The following is a 14471-nucleotide window of genomic DNA, read 5'->3' as shown; positions in this document are numbered from 1 at the left end:
GTGTTAGGAGTATGTATGTGATTTCTTTCCTTCTCTATTTCCAAAGTATCTATACATAATGAATTCATGCTACTTTTTACACAGCAGCAAAAGCCAGTATTTTTAATTTTAGGATAGAAGTAGGAGATTTATGAGATCTGACTGGGTGAACCACGCCTGCCAAGTAGGACTAATCTGCACTCCATGACAGCTGACCTGCACCCCTGGCACCTGGCACAGCACACAGTCCGGGTGTGCTGGTTGGTTAGTTGGCTGGCTGGCAGGTGGGTAGGCTGCACACACAGGAAGAGAGAACGATGGAAGGAAGGCAGCATATTGTAGCAGTTAGAAGACCAAACTGAATTCAGACTCTCATTTCCAAATTCCAAGGCTATCATTTACTAGCTGTGTGATTTTAAACAACTTACTTAACCATTCTGTGCTTTAATTTCCTCAAGTATAAAATGGCAACAATGACAGTAATTTCCTTATAGGAGTTCATGAGAAGTGAGATTATCTGTCTTACGAAACACAGAAACGTTTAACACAGTGTCTGCCACACAGCCAGTGCTTCCAGATATGTTGGCTGTTGTAAGTATGATGAACAAATCAATGCCCAGCGTGGGGCTGCCCTAGTTCATCAGGCAATAGCACCCAGGACACTTGTTGGAGCCACATGTACCCTGGATCCCTCCTGGCTGCTGCTGTCCCTCCCCATCCTCCTTCTCAAGTGTAGAGAGCATCAACCCTTAGTCTTAGCCACGGGGAAGCTAGCCCTCGGGTTTATGTGTGTTCCCTCTGCTTGGCCCCTCACGCCTATGCCCGTGCTGAGCCCTGGCTTGCATACCTGCACCACCTCCGGCCTCACGTTGAAAGTGTACAGCCAGTCACTGAAGCGGGGGTAGCTGTTGAGCTCCGGGGTCCTCTCACCAGGAGCCACGCTCAGCTTGCACTGCCTCTGCTTACAAATGTACCGGACCAGCTTCGCCTGCAGAAAGTCCAAAAAAGAAAAGCCTGTGTTCATCTGTGGCCCAACCACATGGCAGGCCCAAGCACACTACAGAGGAGCTCAGGCAGACACAAGCAATGTGATGAGGAAAGGGGCTGGCTCTCCTCTCTGCTGTTTGCAGGGGAGGGGAAATGGTGGAGAAGGGTCTGGGAGAACAGGCAGAGGCTGGTGGCCACCCATGAGCCCCCTGCCCTACCCAAGGCGGCTGACACTGCCCACCTCAGGACATGAGCATCATGGGCAACACTGGTCAGAACAGAGAGCTGGGTTAAATATAAGGCAGCCTTCCTACCAGCCTGGCCAACACGGCAAAACCCCGTCTCTACCAGAAATACAACAAGTAGCCGAGCATGGTGGCGTGCACCTGTAGTCCTAGCTACTTGGGAGGCTAAGGTGGGAGGATCGATTGTGCCCAGGAGGTCAAGGCTGCAGTAAGCCAACATCACACCGCCACACTCCAGCCTGGGTGACAGAGCACGACCCTGTCCCGGGAAAAAAAGAAGCCTTTCCTGCCAAGGTGGGGTCAGGGAGTTTGTAATTGCTAATCTGGAAGACCTGCTGGTTTGGGGAGAATGGGTAACCTCCCGCCTAGGACGCTTCCAGCGAAGAATCCAACTGCCTGGGTTGGGATCCAAGGGCTCAGTCACACCCTAGCTCTGTGACCTCGGACAAGTTACTTAACCCCCTATAAAGGTCTCCATCTTGAAAAAGGTCTCCATCTTATCCTTCAGAAAAATGGGGATAATGGAAGCTGACTCTCAGAGAGATGGAAGAAATGATGCGCTTGGCACACAGTGAGCACCGCAAGTGTCGCCATGACCACTGAGCAGCAGCAGTACTGGCCAGGGTCCTGGACTCGGATTCCCAGTAGGCTTTCAGGGATCCACACCCTGAAATGTATGCAAATTTCAGATATGCAAATCTGTGTATTTTCCAGAGTTATTGTCCAAAGCTTTCAAAAGACTTGTAAACGGCTAAAACTTCAAATAAGATAAGCTTATACAAGGACAGCCTGACTTAGGTCAACCCGACAAACACTCGGTTCTGACTGGGTGCCCAGCATTGGACTGGGGAACACGGGGTACAGAGAAGCACAAGGAGGGCACGGCCCAGGTCTGATGAAAAATAAGGGACTCGCATTCCAAACAGAGCCAGGTAGGCTCGACAGATGGAAACGAGCTCACCGCCAGAAGACCAGGGAGCTGCCTGGCTTGGCTACGGCTAAGTGACCCAGGGAGAGCTCCTGAAATGATGCTAAGACTCTGGTGGCCTCCTAATGGTGACTTCAAGCATCCCCCCAAAATAAGTACCCCCTTCACAGTCTCATACAGGAACCTGCCTTCTGGAGACACTTCTCAACCCTGCTGTCCCTCATGGTTTTGGGGTTAATTCATTCCTTTTCCTTTTATCTGTAAATATAGGTAGCGCATTTCAAATCCAAAAACCCAAAATCTGAAACGCTTCCAAAGACCCAGAATCTGAACCTCTCCAAAATCTAAAACATTTTGAGCACTGACATGATGCTCAAAAGAAATGCTCACTGGAGCATTTTGGATTTTGAACTTTTGGGTTTGGGATGCTTAGCCATTAAGTATAATACAAATATTCCAGAATTCTAAAAAATCAAAAATCCAGAACACTTTGGACCTCAAGCATTTCAGACAAGGGATACTCAGTCTGTATCTCAGTATATTTTTCTTTTTTTTTCTTTTTTTTGAGATGGTCACCAAGGCTGGCAGGCTGGGATACAGTGGCATGATCTTGGCTCACTACAACCTCCGCCTGCTGGGTTCAAGTGATTCTTGTGCCTCAGCCTCCCAAGTAGTTGGAACTATAGGTGCGTGCCACCATAAAGGGCTAATTTTTGCATTTTTAGTAGAGATGGGTTTTCGCCATGTTGGCCAGGCTGGTCTCAAACTCCTGACCTCAGATGATCTGCCTACTTCTGCCTCCCAAAGTGCTGGGATTACATGCGTGAGCCAGCACTTTGAGAGGCTAAGGTAGGCAGATCACTTGATCTGAGTATAAAACAAAACACTTAGGATCACTGCATCAGGCCCTCAGTACATTTTTCTAAAGAGCAAGGACTCTTGTTAACAGAGTCACAATATTTTACAAAGAAAAAAAAGATGAATTAATAATTTTTAATTTCAAATATCAAGAAAGGCTCCAAATTTCCAATTAGAATAAGAGCTTATAACCATTTTGGGGGCATGGACCTTTGTGGAAGTCTAGGGAGGCCCATGATCTCTTTCAAAGAACAATACTTTCATTTATTTCATCTTTTTTTTTTTTTTTTTGAGATGGGGTCTCGTTATGTTGCCTAGGCTGGTCTTGAACTCCTGGGCTCAAGCAATCCTCCCACCTTGGCCTCTCAAAGTCCTGGGATTACAGGCGTGAGTCATTGCGCCTGGACAGAACAATGCTTTGAAATGTATTAAACAACACATTTAGAATTACAAAGGAAATCAATTCTATTTAAACACATTTATCAAACTACTGAAAACTGTGATAGACGGCCAGTCATGGTGGCTCACGCCTGTAATCCTAGCACTTTGGGAGGCCAAGGCAGGTGGATCACCTGAAGTCAGAGGTTCGAGACCAGCCTGGCCAATATGGTGAAATGCCATCTCTATTAAAAATACAAAAATAAGCCAGGCGTGGTGGCACATGCCTGTAATCCCAGCCACTCAGGAGGCTGAGGCAGGAGAATCACTTGAACCTGGGAGGCAGAGGTTGTAGTGAGTCAAGATCGTGCCACTGCACCCCAGCCTGCCAGCCTTGGTGACTGTATAAAAAAAAAAAAAGAAAGAAAAATATACTGAGATACAGGCTGAGTATCCCTTGTCTGACTGTACTCTAGCCTGGGTGACAGAACAAGACTCTGTCTCAAAAAAAAAAAAAAAAAGAAAAGACACCTGTGATAGACTCATAAAAGCTTCTATTAAAGTATTAAACATCCAACAGTGCATCTAATAACTGCCATAACTTTAAAGTTGTGACAAGTGTAAACTGCTTTTTCAGATAGCTCCACAACTGTGATGTAATGGGAAAAACATCTGTGACTCCTACTGGTGACCGAGCCACAGGTGTGTGCTAAGATAACCGTGCCTCATTGCCTACAACCAAGTGGAACGACATGCTAAATTCCAGTTAAGGCTAATGAAAATAAAAGTGCAATTTTCTTCACCATCTAAGTTCATGGATGGACCCCCTGCATTCTATCCACAGACCCCAGGTTAAGAACTCCTGTGGCTAGAGAGATGTGAGCATGAAATGAGACCCATAATAATGAAACCACTGCTGCCACATCAGCGTTTTTGAAATTTCGCCCAGAAACTAGTTTGGCCCCAGGCTCACCAACAATCTGATAGAGCCAGATTCAACCCCCTTGGGGTTGCTTACCCCTCTCCCATGGCCCCTGCTCCCTTCAGGGTGCTAGGGGCTCAGTGGCAAGTGTAGACAACTGCTGGAGAGGGAGCGCTGAGTCAGAATCAAAATAATTCCACACTCTCAACTGTGCAGTTTTGATGTCTGGTGAAACCACAGACCCAGAGGCTGACCCCCCTGACACTCCTGCGCCCCATGCCCCTCAGGAGCCCAGAGCAGACCCTGCTAATCAAACAAACACACTGCTAAGGCTCAGGACTCTGAGTCTACCTGCTGTCCTATTATGGAACCTAAGCCTGGGGGAGCACCTACAGGGCATGAAGCTCACAACTGTAGACACACCAGTGAGCTTTTATCCTACAGGTCTAAGTGGAGGCACTCATGTGCCCCATCCTGGCTTACCCCACTCTGATCCATCCCACCCAGTGAGACCAGAGGCAAATTCCAAAACCAGGGCCCCAACCTCCCCCAGCCCCCAGCTCCGTTCCATAGCCCCTGGCCCTGCCCAGCAGGCACACACTCACCCAGCAGCTATTCCTCCAATACCTGCTGGAGTTTCCTACCCAGGCCAAGTCAGAGTCCACCTCTCCCCTTCCTGGTGTGTCGTGTGACTCTTTCAGAGCCCCGATCATGGAGGGGCCTCATACTACAGTTAACAGCTCCTGCCTCGATCTCCCCCAATAGACACGAGCTCCCAGACTTCTGGGTTGAACACATCTGGGTTCAAATCCACCATATACTAGGTTGCACGGCCCCAAGGAAGATAATTAATTTTTCTGAGTCTCAGTTCACCCACCTGTAAACAGGAATGATGATACCTAGCTCATATTCAACTACAGCATGGAGACCTCCAAAAGACTAGGTTAGAGTCAGGGCAGATATCAGGGCAAGGACAGTATTTCCCTCATATCCCCAGTTCCTACTACAGCACCTGGCACATAACGTGTGCTCAGAAGTGCCAGAGGAAGAAAATGTGTGGTCCTTATCCCCATGTTTCTCACAGCCAGCCCTTCCCTCCATTCCACGCGGCTCTGAAACCACCACTTCAAAGGGCTGACCAGAGACAGGACTATAAATCAAACAGCTGTGCAAACTCAGAACCACTCTTTTCCACATTAACTAGAGAGGTCGGGCTGCTGGCACTAAAAGCAGCAGCACTAGAGCCCTTCTGTCACTGGCACACGGCCTTCAAGGGCCCTGCTTCTGGGAATGATTCATAACATATGCCATTTGCACAAGACTTTAGCCACCACAGGCCAACATCGAGATGAGCCCACCTGGCCTTAGCCTGAGCCAGCATTTGGGCCTTACCCAGTTCAGCCTCCCCACAACCTGCCTGCCCTTTTCAGCTTTGAGGCTCTGGTCCCCTGCTAAGCAAGCTCTTCACAGTGACTCCGCCTACAAGGATCAGCTCAGATACCCCTTCCTCCAGGAAGCCTTCCTCAAGCCCTCCAGCCCCCTGCCCAGATCACATATCGCAGTTCTGACGTTTCACACTTGTCTGCTTCCCTCTTCAGGCTGGAAACTCTGGGAGGTGGGGTCCAGCTGGTGTTCTTAGTCACCAACGGACCTCAGGAACCAGCACAGCACCCAGCACATGGGTTGCTTTTTTTCTTTTTTATAACAGAGATGGGGTCTTGCCATATTGCCCAGGCTGGTCTCTAACTCCTAGGCTCAAGCGATCCTCTTGTGTTAGCCTCCCAAAGTACTGGGATTAAAGGCATGAGCCACCACCCCTGGCCTGGTTTGCTATTTTAAAACCTTTGTTGAAAGGATGAACACACAAACACACAATACATTGTGCCAGACAGGCACACAAAGTTTATCAAACGGCAGCAAAAAACAAACACCAACTGGGCAAGTGAAGAGACAGGGATCTGAACATCTCAAAAGCCAGGGCAGCTTCCCTAGAAAAGGAGCAAGCAGTTTCTTTTCTTAGAGGCCGGTAGAGATCCCCACTAGACAGCCGAAAGCAGGCCCATGGGTAGGACTGCGCAGAACTTGAAGTGGTTCTTCTCTGCACCCAGATAACCCATAAACCTGGCGAGCTGTGCCTGAGACAAGGAAAAGGGAAGACACGCAGTGCAGCATGACCCAGCTGCTGGCATCTCCCAGAACTTGTCAAGAAACAACCTCTGCAGATTTGGGTTCTGCTGACAGAGCAAAACTTCTCTGGTTCACAAAGGATGGAGGTGGCCTGCAGGCAGCCACTCCCCGTCAGAGTGAAATGAAGCTGCTCTCACTTCTTGGAAAGTTGGTTGCAGTCACAGAAGCACCAAGGGGCTACTTTCCCAGACAAACCACAGTGGGGCCTGCCAGCCCCGCCCTGGGGGCCTAAACCAGGACCTTTCATTGGTAGCGTCATTTTCTCTTAACCACAAAACCGCAAGATATAAATTTTCCGGAATAGACAAGCACCTGGGGTTTCAGGGATGGGACCAGCGGCAAGAGGGAAAGAGTCATTAGGTCTCTGGCCACAGGGGAGGCCCTGGGCTGGAACCAACATCTCTCACGCCCCAATATTCTTTTGCTTCAAGAATGTATTGTGGGCCCACCCCAGCCCTGACCAGAGCCTGACTTACGGAAAGAGAAGAGTATCAGGTCAGCCACAAACAGTTGGTGGGTGCTACCAATACTACAGCAGGCACTCACTAAGTATCTGGGGCTGAAGGAGCTCAGCTCTAGTCCCAGCTCTGACATCTAAAATCAAAGACCTTGGGGAAATCCCCCTTGGTTCAGCTTCAGTTTCACCACCTATAACAAGAGTATCATTTTATCGAGGTTGAGGCCAAGGGAGTTGCTGTATACAAAGTGCTTGGAACAAGCAAAAAATAAACCACGGGTCCTGTTATTCCACCACTGGTTATTCCAGCCATACCCAGGAGTCAGTGTGGCTCCATGAAGGACATCTGTAGCCCTAAAGTCCCTTGACACCATTCCCTTGGGTGAACATAGCCATAGGATCTAACCTGTGAGCCTCACTTTCCCTACCTGTAAAATGGGGTTGATCTACCTCAAAAGGCTGTTGTGAAGGCTTACATGAGAAAAATATGAATGTAAAATGTTCAGCAAAAGGTGTGGAACACAGAAAACACTCTTGCGGTGGCAGCGGACGTGGGTGGTGTTCTTCTCGGGCGAAGCCCTCAGGTTCTCTCTTATTACCTCCCTGGGCAATACAGAAGATATAGGTGGGAATCTGCCCATGTTAGAGATGTTAGAGATGGGACAAAGGAAGACCCTGAAATCTGGTCTTGACTTCAGGACAATGCTGGAGGAACCTGTGAATCAGGTACATTTCTTCTAAAGGCAAGAGGGCCAAGACCTGTACTCACCCAGCTGACTCCAGGGAACCCAATCTCATCCTCCTTTGAGTGCTCACCTGCAACCTCAGCACCAGAGGATGCTAACCTCCAACCTCAGTCACCAGAAACGACATCGGCTCCACTTGTCTAAAGGAACATCTGTACCCCCAACCTGGCATCCTGATCGGCCTCAGTGTCATCTGCCACCCCAGCTGTTCTGGTATGACTCTGGCACAGGCCTCCCAAATGGCGGCTCCACGAGTATCACTTGAATGGTGGTGAGGCTTGTCAGACATCCCTGGAGAGCGTGGGCCTGGTTGAGCCGATACTGTGCCAAGGAGAAGCATGTGCCACTGAAGAAAGAGACTTTTGCAGGTAAAGGACACAGCCCCCAGAACTGCGGGGATCTCCAGAAACATGGAGGCCTCATGCCCCCAACCTGCAGGTCCTTTCCTTGTCATCCTTCCTTTACACTGTGCCCCAACCTGCGTCTCCATAGCTGGTGACCCTTAGCATCCTGAGCCCATCCTCTGTGGTGTGTCATGGCTGTCCCAGGCAACCTACATGTGGGCCAGTCTGATTTGGGAGGCTGGGTTCCTCTGCGGCCACAGAACCAACCATCCCTTGGAGGCTGCCACAGTGGAGCTGGAGCAATAGCTGCCTTGCCTCTAAAAGTGAGACCATTTAGCACCAGCTAAAATGGTAGTCCAGGCAGAAAGCTCCCATGGGCTGCCACAGGATGTGTGGACAGGGACGGGCCAGTCATTGTGCTGGACTGGCTGGGCAGTGCCGCAGTGACAGGCAGACGACCCACGCCTCCTGTTTACCACCAGCACCTGTTCTGACTGGTCAGAGGCCATGCCTACCATTAGTTAGTGGTGCCATCCCTCCTGCGAGAAGCTTGGGTTTGGCAGCCAGGAGGCTGTACCTTTTGCACCATCACACATCAGCTGTGTGGCAGGATCTAGATCGTGTCATCTTAGTCTCCTCCTCTGTAAAGCAGGGAAAATATAATACATGCCCCACAGCACTGCTGAGAATTTGCTGCAGACTCATGTATGCAAAGTGTTTAGTCCAATGTTCAGAACACATAAAGTGCTCACTAAATAGAACTCTGTTAGTGTTACTCCTGCTCAGCCTGCAGAATGACCTCGAAAAGGAGGAGCATGAAGACTTTTGACAGGTGCCATTTGGATTATACCCCACCCAGGCTTTTTTGCACCTTTGCAAAAAACACCTCTTTCCAGACGACTGACTTTGCAAACAAAGTCAGCTCCACTCTAAAATTGCAGGGCCTGAGATGGGGAGGTCTCTTCTGTGGGCAACTCTCAAACACATGATCTTGGCTACGTTAGCAGCCAGATGCCAAGGCCTATTATAGGTTGTCACCCTAACCCTGACTTTGGTCGTTGGCTGCCACAGGACGCTCTCAGTGGCCCAAGTCTTCATGTCTCAGAAGCAGGGCAGGAGGCTAAATCTGTCATGACAGATGTCACAGATGTTAACATATAAATGAACAAATGAATCCAAGGCACAGGTTAACATGGACACCAGTTTCCTATGTATAGTAGCAGGCTCCCTCAGTTACAGAATCATGTCAATACTCATTTGTCAATCTAGCAGTGTTAACAATCTCTTCCTTATGTATTGTACCATATCACTTCCTCTGCCTGGATTGTCAGTGAAAATTCCAGAAGCTAGGAATTAGAGTAGATCCCTGATAGCACAAGAGTGACTGATGTTCCAATCTTCACACACAACCCAAAAGCTGGCAATGTCCCTAAAGCACATCATTCCCTCCACAAAATACAGTCATGTGTAACTGAAAACACTACAGACCCTTCCAGACTTCTGATGGGATGTACTGTGTACTCAACATTGAGTAAAGAAAAACAAAGCTATATCGGGATATGGGTGCTGGGCAGCACACTGGCCTCACTCACTGGCACAGGGATGCTCACCCGCATGCCTGCCATCGAGTCCAGCCTCAGCCAAATGACAAGTCACTGCTCATCCTTTACCATCACTCGCAAATCATGAAACCACACATGTGAAACCCATAAGACTTAAAGGTGTACTTCATTATTCCCATCTCACAATGAGGAAACCAAGGCACCAGCCTTTGTAACTTTCTTGAATCCTATGGTTAAAGAAGGCATTCCAACCTCAATCTAATGCTCTCTATGCACCTCTCAAAATAATGACTCCTGCAACCCACACCCCAAGCTATCTTGACTGGTACAAGCAGGATGGCAGTGGGCAGGGTCTACCTCTTTTGCGATCCAAAGCCCAAAATCCAGCCACGCCTAGACTGTTCCAGGCAGTGAATCCTGTGAATAAGAGCCACAGGCTTGCCCACACCCTCTAAATGTATCTAGCCACCCAACTGGGCCACCACCTCTGGTCCTGACTTGCAGTAACCTACCCTCTGGGCTGTACCCCACCCCTGGCTCTAAGCCAGCACTACATTCATTAAAACTAGCCATCATCCCGCCTATAACCTGAGGCCATCCCTTTTAAGAAGATCCTAGCATGCTTTACAGAGTGACATGAAGCAACTGGACAGCCACTCCACTCGTCCATCACTTGTCTCTTGTTCTATTTAGTCCTCCTGTGGCAGGTGCAGTTCCTGGACAGCTTCCAGCTCACCAGCACCCACAAGACCCCGACTCCCTCCTCCTCAGCACCAGACTCTTATGTGGTGCCCACAGCAGTCTTTGCTCCTGCCAGGTCGCTGACTACACCATCCCAAACCTCAGGATGCCACCAAAGCCCTGGCGACTTACTCCAGCCTTCCCTCCAGTGGTCCCTGAAGCTGCTGCTCCTCCTCCACTATTGGTCCGTCCTGTCCACGCCTCGGGGAAGCTCCCCTTACATCTTCCACCTCCTTCCCAAAGCTGGAGTGCGTTTCTGGGAACTTCCCGCCAACCCAGTCAGCTAAGCAGTCTAGCCTTGCTGCCATGGCCAACTTGTTGCAAAATGATTTCTGAGAATGTAAGGAGGCCTCTGGAGGTTGTGATGCAGCTGACAGTTCCACGCACAGGCATGCAGCAACCACGGCACCCAGCTCCAAGGGCACCAGAGACAGCCCTTGGCTCCAGCACTACCCAGCCCTCAAGGGCACCCACGGGGGCTGACATTCATGGGCATGGGGCAGAGCAGGAGAAGCACACGGGGAAAGTGGGGCGAGGAGAGGAGAAAGTACAAGTGACCTCAATCCTTGAGCTGGGCATTTCGCAACAGCCAGCCCTCGCCCAGCCCCGCCCGCACCCGCACTCTCCTGGGGAAGCTGCCAGGCTTTTGCATTTGTGTAGAGACAACCTCCCCGCCAAGCCTCCCACCAGCAATCCTGCCTTGACGTCAAACTCGGAGTCGGGGAACTTCAAACACAAACAAACAAGTCTAACCCAGACCACAAGTGGAGACGTTCCCAAGGAGGCCAGGGGTGAGAACGGCCACAGCTGGGAACTCAGGGCCTCCTGCCCTTCCCTCAGCTCCACTGGGAATGCAAAGTCTGAGGACCTGACAACAGACTGTAGATGGGAGGTTCAACTCCAGGCTAAGACAAAACGAGCTCACTTGTCTAAGAGTATGACTGACTGCCTTTGGCTGGTGCAGCAGTGGGTGCAAGAGACCCTGTATGGAAGCACTGATGAGTTAGTTCCTCTGTGCAACTAAGCACCCACCTTAGATAAATCACTTGTTCCCACTGCTCCAGTACTAAGAATGAGCAGTCAGGGAAAGAAGAGACTATGTGGTCAAATATGGGTTAAAAGCAGCCATGATGCTTCCTGGGAAATGCAGAGCTTGGGCTGGGCCAGGGTGAATGGCCAAGGGCCCGAGTTTTCTCAGAAACAACTGCTAGGCCATTTCACGCGCCATGGAGGTTGTGAGATGCAGAACTGAAGAGTAAGGCATTTCCCTGACCTAACAGCCTAATACAGCTCCCACCTGCAAAGCCAAGGTGAGTCCAAACACTGCTCTTCAGAAAGCAATTCTTTGAAAAGCCAGTAAATGATCTGTCTTGATCTGCCTTTCAAGTTTTCCTTCCTACCTCAATTCGATACAACAACCCCCAATACCTCATGTGCTGTTAGTACCAGCAGTCCTTAGGGGTTGTGGGGACCAACAGGACTAAATCATGAGAAAGAAAGACACCCACTTTACCCCCTAACTCCCCTGTGCCTGAAGCAATTGAATAAGGGCAACGAAGAACTTCTGCCCATCATCCAGTCATCCAACAACCAAACCTCTTCCCGATGCCAGGCACTGTTGGACTCTAAGGACAACGGTCATAAGCAGCAGGGGTTCATAATTTTCAGGAACCCACACAAGTCGGGGGAACAGATGTGTCCGCACAGACACCTGACCGAGGGCTAGGAAAGGCAAAGCAACAGACAGCAGAGCAGTTCTGTCCCAGTATGAGCGTCCATGACACAGCAGCCCCGCTGCTCGGTGCTTCTGCTGGGAGGCTGAGGAGAGTGCTAGCCCAGGTGTCAGGAGCCACAGGTGCGGTGTTGCCTACGGACCAGATCCTTCATCAGCACGGCCTGTGTCCCAGTTCAAACACACACTCCATGTGTTTGTCTGAAGGTCACCAGGCCCACAGCGCACAGCCATGAACTAGTTTTTCCCTCCGCTCAACCCCTTAATCACAACAGGTAATCCTGGAGTATTACTGACATTGCACACTGAAAGGGACCTGGGTGTGAATTACCAAGCAGGGGCCTAGGGGAAAAGGCAGAGGCTGCACCTAATGGCAAAGGTAGATTTCTGCCAATGGGCCAAACCCCTTACCTATCCTTAAGGCCTGTTCCCTGGGGAGCCACTGGAGGGGAGGGATGGGGAAGGCAAGGCACCTTAAACTCTGACCTATGCGCACCAACTATGAGAAGGAGACTGTGCCCGATGCTGGAAAGATAGAGGGCTTCCTTTCCAGGGATGTGACTGTTGGCTTAGCAACTCAGGTCATCACAGAAAAGGACAAAGGGCTGGACAGGGGCAAGGGGCAAGGGGCAAGGACAGATGAGTGCCCCGGACACCAGGGATCAATGAATGCAGTGTGAACTCCCCCAGAAGGATGAGGGACGCCTGAACCGCCACGCCCGGTGGAGCACCATGCTCAGACTGCTCATCTCCACCTAATATCAGCTCCCAGCTTCTCCTTTGCTCACAGGACCCAGTTTTGTTCAGGGTCCTGAACAAAGCCCAGTGATGAACTGGTCTCAGTCAGTGGTTCGCAGCCCGGTCTTCACATCACAGCCCACGAGCCTCAGCTTCAGCTAGTGTGACGTAATTGATCTGGATGGGGTCCCTGCACAGCCATCATGATGATTCAGTCCCCACTTTCAGCTTCCCTTGAAGCTGGTTAGCTGTGACAGTTTTGGCTAATGAGGCATGAGGACCTGCCTGCTAGGGGACCTGCTGGGAAAGCATGGGACAGATCTTGGGGCTGCCAACACCTCCTGCCCATTTTGAAGACGGACAAGCTGCAGCAGCCATCTCACAACCACAAGGATGGCAAGAACTGCCTGAAAAACCAGACAGCATCCCTGTTCAGCTACAAAACCAGCACATGTGTGCCACCTAACTCCAGACTCATTGCAGGAGAAACATAATGGCCTATTCCAGTCACATTTTCTGTTACTTGCAACCAAAAGTAGTTCTATTAAGTCCACACTATTCCAAACCTCCTTCTACGGCTAATGTTTCTAAGGCTGAGGCTTCCTGCTGGCTTCCAGAAAACCTACAACAGTAAAAAAAAAAAGGTATCCCTCATTCTTCTTCGAACCACATGCCATCTAAAAGCATTCTTCCAAAAGTTCTTAAATCTCGGAGAGCAGCTAATTTTTATGAAGTCCAACTTAACAATCTTTTTTTATTTCCTATCTAGGAGATATTTGTCAAGCCCACATTCACAAACATGTTCTCCTGGGTTCTAGAAGTTTTATTGTTTTATCTTTTTTATTCAGGTTTTTGATCCACTTTGAGTTAATTTTTGTATTCCAGGACTGTTTTAACCACAACTGGATATATTCTATTTAACTGGGCATTCCTATGTACTAGGTATCATGCTATATACATTCTATATTATCTCACCTAATACCTACATGAATCCTCTGATAGGTATTTTTATTTTATTGTTTGTTTATTTATTTATTTGAGACGGAGTTTTGCTCTTGTTACCTATGCTGGGGTGCAGTGGCCTGATCTCGGCTCATTGCAACCTCCGCCTCCCGGGTTCAAGTGATTCTCCCGCCTCAGCCTCCCAAGTAGCTGCAATTACAGGTGCCCGTGACCACGCTCAGCTAATTTTTTGTATTTTTAGTAGAGACGGGGTTTCACCATGTTGGCCAGGCTGGTCTCGAACTCCTGACCTCAGGCGATCTGCCTGCCTCGCCCTCCCAAAGTGTTGGGATTACAGGTGTGAGCCACTGCGCCCAGCCAGGTACCATTATTAATCTCATTTTACAGCTGAGGAAACTGAGGCTGAGAGTTACATATCCTTGAAAAAGGACGCTGGCATACTGTAAACCACATGCAGTACCTTAGAGTACCTTCAAGTCCATTATATAACAGACATTTGCCGTGAGCTAGAGATATGGAATCCTTGTTGTTCTACCCTGATTCAGTTGATGCTGAGTGTTTGGGAATACAACCCCCAGCTGCACCCCTGCACTTAGGAAGACACATGAAGACTCAGTTTCCCGGAGTGCACAAGGTGAGTGTGGGAGTGAAGCAGGCTATGTAAGATCTTGCATTTGCTAGAGAAAAAGAATAGGTGGGGGAGC

At 49.6% G+C, this 14471-nt stretch overlaps 1 protein-coding gene across 1 annotated transcript in view; it reads right to left on the bottom strand.

The window, feature by feature from the left end:
* The window catches only part of KSR1 (kinase suppressor of ras 1), a 164410-nt gene that overhangs the window by 65884 nt on the left and 84055 nt on the right, over window positions 1–14471 (bottom strand). The window contains exon 2 of the mRNA XM_025363170.1: window positions 827–967. Coding sequence (XP_025218955.1) covers window positions 827–967 — 141 coding nt within the window. The remainder of the gene's footprint in view (window positions 1–826; window positions 968–14471) is intronic.

This window comes from Theropithecus gelada, chromosome 16, assembly GCF_003255815.1.
Source record: "Theropithecus gelada isolate Dixy chromosome 16, Tgel_1.0, whole genome shotgun sequence".
Lineage (NCBI taxonomy): Eukaryota > Metazoa > Chordata > Mammalia > Primates > Cercopithecidae > Theropithecus > Theropithecus gelada.
The sequence above is the reverse complement of the archived record's forward strand: the minus strand, read 5'-3'. Positions and strand labels throughout refer to the sequence as shown.